This window comes from Typha angustifolia, chromosome 2 (assembly GCF_048772165.1).
Source record: "Typha angustifolia cultivar Huaian chromosome 2, ASM4877216v1, whole genome shotgun sequence".
NCBI classification, from domain to species: domain Eukaryota; kingdom Viridiplantae; phylum Streptophyta; class Magnoliopsida; order Poales; family Typhaceae; genus Typha; species Typha angustifolia.
Genome location: NC_133240.1, coordinates 9,492,306 through 9,506,706, shown reverse-complemented (window position 1 = coordinate 9,506,706; position 14,401 = coordinate 9,492,306). Strand labels below are relative to the sequence as shown.

The following is a 14,401-nucleotide window of genomic DNA, read 5'->3' as shown; positions in this document are numbered from 1 at the left end:
TTGGTGTTGCCACCCCAAGTTGGAAAATTGATTCTTTGTTGTACAAATGCAAGCCGATTGATTTAATAGCTTTGCTCGACTAAATAGTTTAGTTTGAGCATGTTGACGTAGGTTTTAAGTTCTATTAGCTTGGAGTATTAGCTTAATAAAATTTACCTTGCATAATTTAAAGTAAGAAATTTACAATACCATCAAGAGATTTTTTTTTTCATTTCACACCTTACATTATCTATCTATTACAGTTAGTGTTGAATTACGAAACAGTAAAAAATGACAGGATGTAACATACAATATACAACAATATAGGGTGCGAAATGAAAACATCTCTTGGAGAGGCCAAACTAAACGCGATCCAGGCTCAAGCCCACTATAATCTTTAACCACTAACTCCCCTGCCAAAGTCTAATCATGGACGAAGAATCCGAGACGACGGCGACGGCGGCCGCATCGTGGGCTAAGAGAGCATGGGAACTCCTCTCCATGGTTCGTCACCGAGCTCCACTAGTCCAGTGCATCACGAACCTCGTCTCCATGGACTTAGCGGCGAACGTTCTCCTGGCCGCGGGTGCATCACCGGCTATGGTTCACGCAATCCAGGAGATTGACGACTTCACCCCTAACGTCGACTCCTTGTGCGTCAACGTGGGCACGCTCGCCGAATCCTGGATCCCCTCCATGCGCGCCGCGGCGGCCACCGCCGAGCGAGCAAGGCGCCCGTGGGTGCTCGACCCCGTGGCCGTGTCGGCGTCCGAGTGGCGGATGGGGACGTGCCTTGGGCTGGTGGAGTTGCGGCCCACGGTGATACGGGGGAACGCTTCCGAGATCCTCGCGCTCTCCTCCGCTTGCCGGATTCGGGATGCCAAGGTGAGATCTTTTCAAGATTTTTCTGTCCTTTTACTCCTTTTCAGGTGTTTGAGGCCGTAAGTTTATTGGTTGAAGTCAAACGATCCTCGCGCTCTCATTTTTTTCTTGCCAAAGTAGGGTGAGGGCACATCATAATCCCTGAGAAACTCGTTCCCTTTTAAGAAGTGAATTTACGATCACCTCGAGTGAGAATTCCTAACAGATATAAAATTTTCGAGAAATGGCTAACATGAAATTTTAATATGTTGTAGCTATGGAAGAGAATTTTCCAACGAATTCAGTATATTGAGATTTGGATTATTAGATCTGAATATATCTTCGAATCAGTGGATAAAGGTCGGAAAGACAGACCCGTGGGATCAAGGTCCGATCTTGATCCACTTGGTTCAGATGACACACTTGCTGTCCTTAATGGCTGGATCAGTGCGTTGATGTGAGAGTAGGGAATAGAAATTGAGGAGGAAATTTAGAAGGGAAGAAGGGGGTTAAAAACTGATCGAGAACCTTATCAACGGAAGAAGTTGGCTCAATTGGAGGTGGGAGGAGTTGTGCCGACGGTTGAGAGAAGAAGAGAGGAGATAGAGGGCGACAAGCCTTAGCCAAATCATTGCTCTTATTCAAGGTGGAAGTTTTATGATCGAGGAGTAACCGATAGGAAGTTTGTTGAAGCTTATTGGGGATAGGAAAAAGAAAAAAATGGTGAAGTAAGTGGGAAGAGAGGTTTGTACTTAGAAAGAAGATTATCTGCTAAAACTTTGGGTAGTGAAAGAAGGCAGTAACAACCTTGTTAACAAGATTAATGTTCATTGGAGTAAATGGGGACAAATATGATCCTTTGTTATGGTTAATTTTCATTTGATTGTTTTCAGATAAATGCCATCAATTTTGTACAATAATTTGTTGACATAAACAATGCAAAGTCTGAGATATAGTAAGAATAGGACCAAGATGAACTAAATTTCGGACAATAATTGGAAATTAATTTCGAAAATTATTGATCAAGAAACTATTTTCAGAATGATTATGGAACTTTTTTCTAGTCCTTTTTCTGTTTGTCATGCAACCTTGGATATAATTCATGAGCCGGGAGCAAACAGTTGACATGAACCAACAGATGCTGTTGAAGTGGAAATTATTACCAAAATTACTGATCAAGAAACTATTTTCAGAATGATCATCGAACCTTTTTCTTGTCCTTTTTCTGTTTGTTATGCAACATTGGATAAAATTCATGAGCAGGGAGCAGACAGTTCACATGAATCAACAGATGCTGTCGAAGCTGCTAAGTCGTTAGCGCAATCCAGCGGTGCCATAGTTGCAGTATCTGGAGCCGTAGATTTCGTCACCGATGGACAGAAGGTGGTGGGTGCAAGCAATGGGGTGCCCATGATGCAGAGGATCACAGCAACAGGATGTGCAGTCACAGCCCTTATAGCTGCCTTTGTTGCTGTGGATCCATCAAACGCTTTAGAAGCAACTTCCTGCGCTCTCTCTATCTTTGGTTTGGCAGGAGAGCTAGGAATGGAGATGGCGAAAGGACCAGCCTCACTACGAATGCACATGATTGATGCTCTCCATTGCCTCGACGAGAACACCGTCGTATCTCGTATCAGAATTTCTCAACGATCATGATGGTTTCTACCGCGGGAGTGCCAAAGAAATTTTTTTGATTCTTGTATGCAAGTAAGAAATAGATATAGCTGCATATTGGAATTCTAGATATCAAGAAATAATCATCAAACATTTTTGTCTTCAATACATGCATCTGGAAGTTGATGCACATTAATTTCTTTCACTCGCATGGTTGTAAACTTAATACAAATGATCTGTTATTGACTTATTTCTTGGAAGTGAATCAGCATCATGAGTCAGCCAGAGGTAATGAGATCAGTAGTACATGAACCTACAAGAAGACTGATTTAATCATTTACATGAGATTCAGAATATGCTGTGCTAGATATAGATGCCTTATGGAATCCTCCAAATTTGATAGCTCCAGATTGGAGTTGCTGAAATGCTTCTTCACCATTTGAGCCTGAAGTTTATCAGTTTCAATATTTCTCCAATTCCTTCTGATTCTTTTTCAAAGTTCCAGTACTACAACTGCAAGTTTCACAAGGCAGTAATGGCTTATATTTTTTTCTCTTACTAAACTGAAACGAGTTAGTATAATGCAACAAAAACAATGAAACAAGACTTACAGTCAGAGTCTGTAGTTATCCACTGTGCTTTTTTCACATGTTGTTCAGCCTTGAGACTATCCAATGCATTGACACAACATTCTGAACTTGGTAAGCTAGTTGAAAGTTTGGAGAAGTTCTTGGTGCAGATTTGATCAGTTCTGGCTGACGAATTCATCGACAGCCCGGAGTACACCGACGACGTCGACGAGCAGCTGCCTACCTCCCATCTGAAGCTAATCTTACTGGACTTGGAACTCAGATCATCGACTGGGTCTTTCAGATCTTGCCTGCGTCTGAAGTGCAACACCTTCAACAACAGCAATAACAAGAAGGTTAGTGAAAAAGGAACTAATCAGGTTATCTGGCAGGACTCACAAAATAGTCACATGAATACATAATAAGCTATTATGTGAAAAAGCTTAATTAGACAATGCATACATAATAAGCTATTAAGTTTTATATAATTTTATAATTTGCACCCTACTTTTTGCTTTTATTATTATTAAGATCCTGTCATTACTATTTCTTCATTCGAGGCCTACATATTACTTCACTTCAAGAAAAACAAATTATAGGGGTTGAATGATAATAAGAACACAACTTAGGGCGTAGATTCTAAAAGTTGGTAATCTTTTTTATAGCTCACCTTCCATCCTCTGCTTCCAATGTTCTGAGCCTTGGCTTTCGCAGCCCATCTCAGCAGCTCCTTCATCCTCGGCACCGTTCTCCGCCGCTGGATCTTCGACCCATCCTTGATCTCGCAACCGTCGGTGCTCTCTCTGCCGTTGGATCCGGCCGCGACGGCGTCGCAGATGGGCAGAACCTTGCATCCCACGCTCCCCGACTCGGCCTTAATCTGGCCCATTCTTAACTCAGTATAACTCGGACACCACCAACACTCACTCAACTGCACTGCCTCAGTATACAACCATCTCCTGCTCTTCTCCCTCTTCAACACAACCTCGTATCTTCTCCTCTCCTCCTCCACTCCTACCTCCTTTCTATATTTCTTCTGAGCATCAAAAGAACTCCATTAATATGCCATCACTGGAAACAAAAAGAGATGATCTCCATATGAGCAATATGAATCGCAGTACAACGAGTGTCTTGCGATGGCGATATGAGTAGCCACTGAAGGATCTAGCAACGAGGCGATAGAGTTATTTGTAACGTGAGATAACATGCAACTAATCATTGTTTAAACCATGTGAAGAAGCACTACCTACTATTAATAACCTGCATGTTCTCCAACTAATGGGAATCTTGAGGGGGTGGTCAAAGAACAGGACAGCGTTAGATCTCTGTTCGGGAATCTAATCAATCTACCCAAGGAGACAGCAGAGAAGCATAAGATGACAGTGGAGGTAGGGGGTCGAGATTAAGGGCGTTATTAAGCGGGATAATTAGGGTTTTATTCGCAAAATGAATGAGGTGGCCATGTACGCACCCCACGTGGGTGATGACCCATCTGACTTCATTGACCACAGGGACGGGATCCTCTGCAGAGCCGGATGTAGGGATTACTGCAAAACCACTCCCTGACATTGCCGAATGCCGATGCATGCAGGGTTGTGGGAAATTCATTGAAGGGGAGGAGCTTAAGGGCAGTGTAGTGTGACACGTCATTACTTCGTGGGCTTCGGATTAAGTACGGTGTCCCATGTGATTAAGTATTCCGGTCACGTGGATGATTCCACGTAACGCCGAAATGTATTTGTCGCTCTTGTTGAGGAGAGTTGGCCCTTCGGGCTAATCGTAATATCTTCACTTTTCCGTGATTTGTTCAAGGTCACGGCTCAACTTTTAAGTACGTACAGTGTATCCTGATTGCTGGACGGATCGATCTCCGACACTTGTCCCATCTACATAGAGATGATGATTGGATTAACTATTGAAATCCTAGATTTAAACTCACAAATGTGGGACGTCCTTTTTTATATTAATCGTTGTTATTGACCTCTTGGTATAGCATAATTGCTAAATCTAACAAACGTTGAGATGGCCGAGTTGGTCTAAGGCGCCAGATTAAGGTTCTGGTCCGAAAGGGCGTGGGTTCAAATCCCACTCTCAACATCTACTATTTTTTTTTGACAAAATTAACGACAAAACATGGTAAAATTAGATAGGGTGTAAATAATAATAAATGTAAAAGGCAAGGTGTTTTTGATAAATTTCATTGTATTTAATTCAAATTGATGCTTATAGGTTACGAGTTACGACCTTTTACATACATAGACTGATAGATTTCATGATGAGTCTTTTAGAATTACTTTTTATCATTTTGCATTCATGACTTATTTTGACTTCAAGTTGACTTTGATTTCAAACTATAAACACGATCACTCATCCGACCAAGTGATCTGATAGTCACCAACCTCCGACCCATGAATCCCCAACGCCTTCCAAACCGCCGGCGATGCGTCGACGATGTTGTTCGGGCACGGCGGCTGGAAGTCGTGTTCCTTATCGCAACCATGAACCGAGTCGCACTCGTCAACCACCTTAGCCAACACCGAGTTACCATTCGCATTGATCCTAACATTTTTCAGACAACGACTTCCACTGTCATACCACCCAGTGGAAAGTGCTACTACTAACTCGCTATCTTTATGCCATTGGTTGTCGCACTCCGACCGGCCTCCGCCGTCGCCGCCCTCCGCGAAGCTGTTGATGGTCATCGTCGCCCGGGTGTCGCCGTTGAGAGGCGGCGAGCATCGGAATTGCGGGTACTTCTTGCCGGTTTTGCAGCAGTCGGAGTCGTGCGCTCGGTTGCAGTGGCCGGACTTGCCACGTAAAAAGCCACTTGGTTTGCACTGGCCGTGGAGGGAGTAAGAACGGAAGGAACTGCAAAGGTTGAGGTTTGAAGTGATCAGTAGGATGAGGAATGAACCAGTGAGAGGAGTAGTAGCAGTTGCCATGGTAATTGATGAGGTTTGCGGTGAGTTGAGGCAAAGTGTGGGAGGAGCTTCAATTTATAGGTAACGGAAAGAGAGTTTTCTTTGTAGTTTTAAGTGCTTTAGATTCATCGCTGTTTGTTTGTTTGTTTGTTTCTTGTGGTGTAATAATAGTTGTGATAGTGAGTTTCTAAGTGGTGTTGCTTTGATGGAATCCATGGGAATCTCTAAACTGCAACAGATATAGTCTAATTTGTTAGTTGTTTACTAGGGAGACAAAGATTGCACCGTGCCTTGCAAAGTTGCAAGGCCAGGAATAAGCTTTCTCGTGTGCTATAAATTTGACCCTTCTAAATCCCCCTACATTTAATAAGCATCAATTGATTCGCCTGTGCAACCATTTGATGACCCTGTTTCATTTTTTTTTTTTTCCTTTTCTTTCCTCTTATTTCACGAAGATTAAACTGTAAAGCCAGTTTGGAGAACCAACAGTAGTAGAATGGTCTATGTTCAACTTATTAATAAAATATGTCAAAATTGAACAAATGTTTTGGATAAGAGAAGTTTGATAAATAGCATCGTACATTCCACTGCTGCCACAGTATAAACAATTTTGGGGCGAAGCTGCAGGCATTGCCCTTCTCCTTGATGAAGGTGTGACGAACTTGTCTCTAAATGCCCATAACCACAGTTTTACCTATTCTGTGGAGAGACTGGTACTGGAAGTCAGTCGATTGAACAAAAGATAATTCTGAAGATATCCAACTGCGGCAGCACCTGGAGGTGTAAGTTGTATATGAATCACTTCAATAATAGATTTTGAAGAATCCAAGTATCCAATGTTCTTCAGTAATTCCTTAGTCGAGATGGAAAATGGAGTCTCAGATCTCAGCATCTCTCCTGTAGTGCCCAAGAAGCATGCAACAATACAAGGAGAGCTACTTATAAGCATCACAATGAAGAAGGTTCACCAGATTCCTCCTGAATTTCTCCAGCTGCAGAAAGACAAACATCATATACTGCAATCACATAGAACCTCTATATGCAACAACATAAACACAGCATCATACTTGGAAGTTCAACACCGATGTTTGCTTGAGCATCAGCATCAGCATTAAACTCCTTCAAAGTAATCAGAGATAACAATGTAAGTGCAGAATGCAGTAACAATAGAGATAAGTCAGCAATAATATAGGTTATCAAGGAAATGATACTCAAGCTGCACATGATGGACTTTAGTAGCCTATCAGAAAAGATATCCTTCAGTGCTTTAACTTCTTTACCCTTTTAACATGGTTTATCTCAAATGATAGAAACATATCCCTTAGCGCTTTAACTTCTAAACATAAGTCTGCCATATTCTGGTTCCTTGTCCGCCAGAGATCTTCTACCTATTTTTCAGAATGTACACAATTAGCATTAACATAAAATATTAGAAAAACAGCAGCAGCTAGTGTACTTTGCAGAAAGGTGAAGAGGGATCATGATAAATTTTCTTGAGCAGACAGTGGTTGAAACTACATGAACACAGGAATGATATAACTGGAGCATGACGATGGCACCAGATTGTCAAGACGACACAAATGGACAAAAGCCATACCCACACTGTTGACCCATCAAAGGATCAGTTGTGGAAAGAAGAAAAACAAATTGCTCTCATAATTCTCATCTGATAAAGTGGCAATCCAAGTACTTAACAATAGTTATGGCCATTTCATAATAGATTAAAAAAAATTCCTTAGAATTCTCTTGTTAGAAACCACAAGAAAAATAGTAACTTAACAACATATATATATTGCTAATCTATCCCAGTGAGCCTTTGATTTCATAGGGTAAGATTAAAGAGCTTAAAACTCCTAAGATAATTAACAAATTTGGTAGCACTGGTAATATGTTATCTCTAATGTTGAAGCTGTTCAAGTTCTGGTTACAAAAAGAAAAGTCAGGCTGGTTCTAAATGACAGATAATAACAACACAGAGTATTGAGCCATGTACCTGATTACAGACAAGCTTAGAGTCGCCCTGGACACGAATTTGTCTAAACCCTTTCCTTAGAGCAAATTTTAATCCTAGAATTAGTGCTCGATATTCAGCAACATTATTGGTCACAGCACCCAAGCCTTCCCGGATTCGAGATATCTTCATTCACAGGACATGGGAAAACCTAAATTGTTAGGGTAAGAAAAGTTGACCTAGAAGGAAAAATAACAACAAAAGAAAGAAATCAATCTGTATCTACCACGCTTCCATCTTCAGCTCGAAGTACTGCTCCAGCACCAGATTTTCCAGGATTTCCTTTTGAAGCACCATCAAACTCAAGAATGCAAGACATCTGTCATTTATATACAAATTATATCTCCCACCACATAGAATTGTAGAATATAAATGCATGAAAAAATTATGGTAATATAGCTGCATCAAATCAAATATCGCTAAAGTTAAAGTCAAACATGTAGTGTGAAACCAATCGATATACAACATGTCCTTGGAAAGGGAATGAACAAAATGGATTTGTGTAAATGTAACAAGATTGATTTGCTAATTTCATCCTTAACAACAAAGAAAATTGGCATGCGATTGCCTGAGATAGAGAACTTGCAGAATACAGGTGCCATTATATCGCCTCACACATGGAAGGACAGTGAAATCTATTGTGGTTTACAGGAAAACCTTGGTTAAGAATCTACAATTATGAAATCTTAGAAGTCACAACCACATCAAGAGATGGTCAAAGTTATCAGTATCTGACAAGGAGTAAACCATGGAAGACCTTCTCACTACTAACTACATATGCATGAAAGAAAATTCAGATGTAATATGGCTTTCGCATAGACCCAGAAAGTTCTCATGCACTTCAGGGTTGGTGAAAGAGAATTTAAGATAAATTTTAGAAGAATATTGAAATATCAAAATGTGGATGAATTTGAAGTATACAGATAATCTTTGAAGCAATTCATCTGAGCAAAAACATGATGGGAAACTAATGGAAATCCTTTTGGTAAGACTGGATTGATGCACACCTAATAATATCCTAAGAGAATCAAAGCCTCTATTATTTATTTATTATTTTTATTTTATTTTATCTTTTGACGAGGTTACAAAGGACTTACCAAGCAAAATTAGCAACTTTAGAAAGATCTAAGAAATTATCAAAATGAATTGTACTTAATTTCAGGTATGACTTTCTGAAGCGCATCAAATAAGTGATGCAAGTGACTAACTAGATAAAATTTACAGAACATGTAAAGGAAGAAACTCTCCATATAAGAAGAGAAGCTTTACCAGGCACAAGAGAAAAGCAGAGTAACATGGTTTAAGCATGAAGTTGAAGCATTAGCAGGCTTAAGCGTGAAACATTAATAATGCAGTAACTCACATAGTTAAAAGATTTTGGGTGCTGCTCAATAGGAAAACCAAGTTTGAGATGCTTATGTGACTGTTCAGTTGTGGTGGAAGTAGAACCAACTGCTTCCTGCACGACACAACACACATATATCCCAAATGCTTTTAAAGAGCTTGCAACAAATACATTGCAATTTCAAACAATCCTTTCAGAGGACACAAAGCCCCATGTCAAAGACAGATTTCTGAATGCCAAAGGAGCAATATACGTGAAGCAAGCATGTAATTAAATTGACTTCAGGCACATATTCATCCAGTAAGAAAAAATATTCAATTGACTTAACCTTCACAATGAGACTTCAAACAATATCCCACAGTTTATTGCAATCTAATAATTGGAGATAGAAACTTGATTTTGGGTATTACCAATTTATTCACCATGTCCTGTGACCTCTTCAATGTGGATGTCTTTTTGCTAGTCCGATCAACTAAAAATGCAAGCCCATCTGGTTGCTGGAAGAAAAGGATGAACATCACTTCTCCAAAAGAAAAGAAGCAAGTATAGATTATCAATCTTTTCTTAATAAGCCATAGTAATACTTGAATACTTCCACTCTCTATTAAGACAGAATTACAAGTTAACAAGAATATAATGGCATCAAGTCAACTTCACGAGTGCCCAATTAAGTACATAATAATAAGAATGTCAATAGAAGTACAACAAGAAGAAAATGAAAGAAAAAAATAAAAGGTAGCAGTTATTTATTTGCATCCAGAAGAAGCAGTGTCATGTTATCTTCTGTGACATCCATGTAGTCCTCCCATGACAAGATGAATTACTGCATGGGATTTCTGAATTAGCCAAATATATGGCTGCATTTGCACATTTATTAGCTCTAGTGATGCGGCCAATATTGTCCTGTTATTTGTCACTTTAGCCACCTATTTAGGACCACTAAAATTATAAATCCTCCTTTCAGTTCATCGACATGTGATAAAACAACATTCTTGACACATCTAATAGCAAGGATGACAGACCTAACACCATCTTGTAGACTGACACAACAAGTACAATAGGTAAAACAGTTTACCGATATCACAAATATGTCCTTTTAGTTTCTCCGACATATGATAATGACGTAACACTAACATCCTAGGTTAACCTTAACTTTCTATAAATCTAGTACTCATCTGTTTGAAAAGATCAAAAGACAGAAAGAGAGTAGCAGCAATTTGTGAAATGAACTCCTTAACTTAATCGTTCCATTGATCAATTCTGTTATCTGAGTTGCATGCCAGTAATTCTCACCGCTGAATGAAAATAATAATAATAATAATAATCCTCCCATAAAGTCATTGCTGATTTCAACTGCCTCGGACAAGGGAAATGCAAAAACACAAACATCAACAAACTAAACAAGAGCACAAAAATAACAAAGATATCCAAAACAGCAATTTCTCTAATCTAATAAATTGCAAAGAAATTATCAGATATTTTAAAAGGAATTTGACATTCAAAACTTCCAGGTTGAGGGATCTCTACAACATCTGTGCATTATTAGGGTAAGATAGCAGTGAAAAATGTAATTGAATGAAAAAGTGTGAGAGATAAAAGGAAAACAAATCGAAGGCATATCTGACTAAACTAAAACTATAAAATTGCGAGTTTTTTTTTTACAAAAGGCTATAAGATTGGGAGTTAAGATCAGAAAACTATCAAATACATGGAGCACCGCATGTGCATAGCCACTTAAGAAAATAAGACAATAAAGAGTTTGAAAATGTATTTTGGAAAAAAGAGCTCATGGTCAAAAATACCAAGAAAACCTCTATACAAATTAAGGATATATAAGAATACAAGATGAATGGTGTTTCATAATGTTACCTGAAAAGGACAAGGCACTAGGTTCCCAAACAAATCTTCTTTTACATCCACTGCATTAATGGAGTATAAAGCATTTTTTAGCCCACGGGAAGCAAGATACTCCTCTGTATCTTTCTGTAAAGCGTAACCTTTGTACACACTGACAGAAGGATCACATACCTAATATAATGAGAAGTATATTATGCCATAGAAACATGAAAGAAAGTGCAACATACATATATTTTATTGACTGAATTGGCTATCACACCAATAGCAACAGCATCCAGTATCCAGTTAAATGCATCAATATAGCAAATTTCACAATCGATATTAACAAATACAAGTAAGCAATATGGAAAAAATTTGTGCATGTTTGGATGTCAAAAGGTAGTAATAATGACAAAATAGTTGAAGGTGCTTATATGAGGATGAATTAGAATTAGAACTTAGAAGACTGGTCGCAATTCATGTCATCCTTGAAATGTCAAAGTTTCATGAAGAAAGCATCTTATATAAAATTCTCAATCAAGTCATATGCTGGTAAAAATGAAGAACTCACTGGAAGTAGGGTAAAATGGGAGTCAATTAAAATAGTGCATATTACCGAAGAGCTAACTTGAGCTTGGCAATCAGTTAAACTTTTGTAGATTCCAATAACATCCCCTTTTCGAACAACATAGAATGCTTCACTTTCTTCATCCATCGGTGGCGGCTGATTCACCTTGGCAGACCGTGAAGTGCGTGCACTCCGAGAAGAGAAGCGCTGAACACGGATGGGTGCCAAGCTGAAATCTAAATTAAGCACTTTAATGCCAGTACGCCAAATGCCACTTTTCCATGATGTTCTTGAAAATCCATATAAAGAACTCCTCATGATGACATGCCTATTCTGCCAAAATATAGCTGCAGATGATGGGTGTGAAATGCAATGCATAGTTGATGTATCAAAGCAGTGATAAGATCCTGAGGAGATTTTGTAACAATGAATTTCTAATGGTTAACAAACAACTACTTTCCACAACAGTTCTTTACACCTAGAATTTTTTTTTAAAAAAATAGAGCTTTTAATTCCTAACGCTATCAAAAACACATAGAAGAAGGAAGATAGAGGTGGAGAGAGCAGAGAGACCAGAGGTAGGGACGGAAGCGAGAGAAACCGGGGGGCGGTGCGGTGCCGTAGTGCAGCCACCGCGAGTGATAATAGGGGACTGTAGCCCTAGAAAAGCGAGGGAGAGAGAGAGAAGAGGTAAGGGAAGAGAGAGGAAGAGGGTTGAGGTGGACAGCGCCAGCGGAGGGATAAGAGAGATAGAGACTAAGAGAAAAGAAAATGGAGGGAAGCTCACCTAGGAGGGGGACGATGGGTGTCGTCGGCGCCGGGAAGAGGAAGGTGGCGCCGTTTTAATTAGTGTGAGTCTGTGAGAGAAGAAGGATATAGATAGATGGGGGAGTGGAGAGACGAGGCTATTCTAAATCGATTTCATCTGATCTCAGTTTGGGTGAATTCCATTATTTCGAAAAATAAGATAAGAAAAGTCTTAAGACTTATAGTTTATTAAGCTTCTAGCAAACCGTTACAACTTACAACATGATATGTGAGAATGAAAACAGAGGTAGGGTGACGGAGTTTTTGACCAAATTAGACTCATTTTTTTAATTTTTTAGCGAAATAGATTACCTCCAAACTTATTTATCAAATATGATCTAATTCACTGTAGCCCTAATAAAAACACTGATCAGTGCATATTTTTATTGCCAGATATTTTTTTCCTAAATTACTAAAATAAAAGGTTAAAAGAATTTATATACATAAAACATTGAACAAATCACTATTTTTGCCAAGGGAAAATAGAATCAAACCACACCTAAAGTCTTTAGTAGGTTTCGAGCAAACAACTTTTGTAGCCGAGCATCATATTCATGATAATATTGTCATAGCCTAAATATTACGTATTTGATTAGTTTCCCTAGGAGTGATGATAGATTTATTATGATAAAAAATAAAACCTATGACCACATCAAGTGGGAGGTGATCACCGATGCTATGTTCAAAATGGGTTTTTCTAAAAAGTTTGTTAAGTAATTGAAAATTGTCTTCTCCTATTTTCTCCCTTTTAGCACGGTTCATTTTTTAAAAATGAACCGGCTACGAACCACCCTATACAAGCTTGCCACTTCATCAGTTGGGAGCCCCTGCCTCCAAGATAGGTTAAGCTCAACATGGATAGATCCTTCATTGGACTCCTTGAGCGAGCAGGTATAAGTTTTGTGGTCCGTCATCTTAATGGGAGCTAATCCTTGGAGGTACTACAAGCATAGTGGCACAATCAACTCTTGCTACACAGGCCATAGCTATCTGGAAAGGTCTTAAGGTGATAAAGAACTATCAACTCACCAATATCTGGATTAAGACTAATTCAATACACCCGCCACCATGGGAGCTGAAATCTATTACGGTGGATACTCTCTTTTTTTTTTTTTTTTTTTTTTTTTTTTTTTTTTTTGTAACCAAGGCACTTAATCTATAAAAAAAACTTTTTTTTAAAAAAAAAATATTGAATTAGACCGACCGACTGCGTTCAGCTATATATTTGAATTGTCTCACGGAGGAACGCAGCTATATATTTGTTTGTCTCACGAAGGAGACCTTACAGTTTGCATTCCTCTCTCTCTCTCTCTCTCTCTCTCTCCATTCCTCTTCCCCACCGTCGTCTCGTCTCGCGGGGGATCGACGTCGCGATCCTGGCCTCTTCCCTCGCCTCGCCGTCGCCGAGGTCGTACGCAAGACCGTCGTCTTCTCTTAGTTCTTCGGGAAGAAACATTTTCTTGGATCGAGTAGTTCTATCGGAAAGCGCAGCCGTGGAGTTGAACACCGTCTTCTGGAGAACGCATCTCCATCACGTAAGGCGGGGAAGATTCGTCAATATAATGTAAGTGAATCCTTTTCTTGGTCCGTTGTTAATTTCTTTCGAGTTCTTTATGATTGTTATAATATTTCTTAGGTAATTTAGGGTACACCCACTAATTCCTCGTAATCTTGTTGAATGCCAAATAACTCATCACTTTCTTTACAATCTTCTCTTCTCCATCGTCGTCTCGTCTCGTGGCGGATTGACGACGCGATCTCCGCCTCTTCCCTCGCCTTGCCGTCGCTGAGGTCGTACACAAGACCGTCGTCTTCTCTTAGGTATTTGGGACGAAACATCTTCTTCGATCGAGTAGTTCAATTGGGGAGCGCAGCGGTGGACTTAACGCC

The 14,401-nt window shown here is 39.5% G+C and overlaps 4 protein-coding genes and 1 non-coding gene across 9 annotated transcripts; 2 read left to right on the top strand and 3 right to left on the bottom strand.

The window, feature by feature from the left end:
- Positions 1-363: 363 nt before the first annotated feature.
- On the top strand, positions 364-2,659 carry LOC140775096 (hydroxyethylthiazole kinase). Its single transcript, XM_073118358.1, has 2 exons — positions 364-864; positions 2,104-2,659. The coding sequence occupies exons 1-2, from the start codon at positions 409-411 to the stop codon at positions 2,494-2,496; spliced, it is 849 nt and encodes a 282-aa protein (XP_072974459.1). The 5' UTR covers positions 364-408; the 3' UTR covers positions 2,497-2,659.
- Positions 2,660-2,798: 139 nt separating this feature from the next.
- On the bottom strand, positions 2,799-4,232 carry LOC140775105 (uncharacterized). Its single transcript, XM_073118369.1, has 3 exons — positions 3,694-4,232; positions 3,066-3,354; positions 2,799-2,967 (listed from the first exon to the last, which is right to left on the bottom strand). The coding sequence occupies exons 1-3, from the start codon at positions 3,910-3,912 to the stop codon at positions 2,948-2,950; spliced, it is 528 nt and encodes a 175-aa protein (XP_072974470.1). The 5' UTR covers positions 3,913-4,232; the 3' UTR covers positions 2,799-2,947.
- An 807-nt stretch (positions 4,233-5,039) lies between these two features.
- On the top strand, positions 5,040-5,120 carry TRNAL-AAG (transfer RNA leucine (anticodon AAG)). The gene has a single exon. It is a non-coding gene; the product is annotated as a tRNA-Leu (tRNA).
- Positions 5,121-5,386: 266 nt separating this feature from the next.
- Positions 5,387-6,108, bottom strand: LOC140774144 (putative ripening-related protein 1). The gene has a single exon (XM_073117013.1). The coding sequence runs from the start codon at positions 5,963-5,965 to the stop codon at positions 5,387-5,389; it is 579 nt and encodes a 192-aa protein (XP_072973114.1). The 5' UTR covers positions 5,966-6,108.
- A 325-nt stretch (positions 6,109-6,433) lies between these two features.
- On the bottom strand, positions 6,434-12,644 carry LOC140776915 (uncharacterized). Of its 5 annotated transcripts, none has more exons than XM_073120767.1 (10): positions 12,492-12,644; positions 11,753-12,051; positions 11,170-11,328; positions 9,711-9,797; positions 9,319-9,414; positions 8,182-8,274; positions 7,938-8,081; positions 7,225-7,332; positions 7,012-7,063; positions 6,434-6,936 (listed from the first exon to the last, which is right to left on the bottom strand). In XM_073120767.1, the coding sequence occupies exons 2-10, from the start codon at positions 12,020-12,022 to the stop codon at positions 6,893-6,895; spliced, it is 1,053 nt and encodes a 350-aa protein (XP_072976868.1). In that variant the 5' UTR covers positions 12,023-12,051; positions 12,492-12,644; the 3' UTR covers positions 6,434-6,892. The 5 variants fall into 5 exon arrangements, with proteins under 5 accessions (XP_072976868.1, XP_072976878.1, XP_072976886.1 ...); XM_073120777.1 differs by having other exon boundaries at positions 11,753-12,037; XM_073120785.1 differs by having other exon boundaries at positions 11,753-12,032.
- Positions 12,645-14,401: the final 1,757 nt, after the last annotated feature.

Bases quoted from the DNA above. Each gene is read 5' to 3' on its own strand.
- LOC140775096 (XM_073118358.1), top strand. From the start codon at position 409: ATGGACGAAGAATCCGAGACGACGGCGACGGCGGCCGCATCGTGGGCT. The intron at 865-2,103 runs GTGAGATCTTTT...ATTCATGAGCAG, and splicing joins GCCGGATTCGGGATGCCAAG to GGAGCAGACAGTTCACATGA.
- LOC140775105 (XM_073118369.1), bottom strand. From the start codon at position 3,912: ATGGGCCAGATTAAGGCCGAGTCGGGGAGCGTGGGATGCAAGGTTCTG. The intron at 3,355-3,693 runs GTGAGCTATAAA...CTGTTGTTGAAG, and splicing joins TTGGAAGCAGAGGATGGAAG to GTGTTGCACTTCAGACGCAG. The intron at 2,968-3,065 runs GTAAGTCTTGTT...TGAAACTTGCAG, and splicing joins GATAACTACAGACTCTGACT to TTGTAGTACTGGAACTTTGA.
- LOC140774144 (XM_073117013.1), bottom strand. From the start codon at position 5,965: ATGGCAACTGCTACTACTCCTCTCACTGGTTCATTCCTCATCCTACTG.
- LOC140776915 (XM_073120758.1), bottom strand. From the start codon at position 12,082: ATGCATTGCATTTCACACCCATCATCTGCAGCTATATTTTGGCAGAAT. The intron at 11,329-11,752 runs GTAATATGCACT...TCATTATATTAG, and splicing joins AAGCTCAAGTTAGCTCTTCG to GTATGTGATCCTTCTGTCAG. The intron at 9,798-11,169 runs GTAACATTATGA...CTTTTCTTCCAG, and splicing joins TAGTGCCTTGTCCTTTTCAG to CAACCAGATGGGCTTGCATT.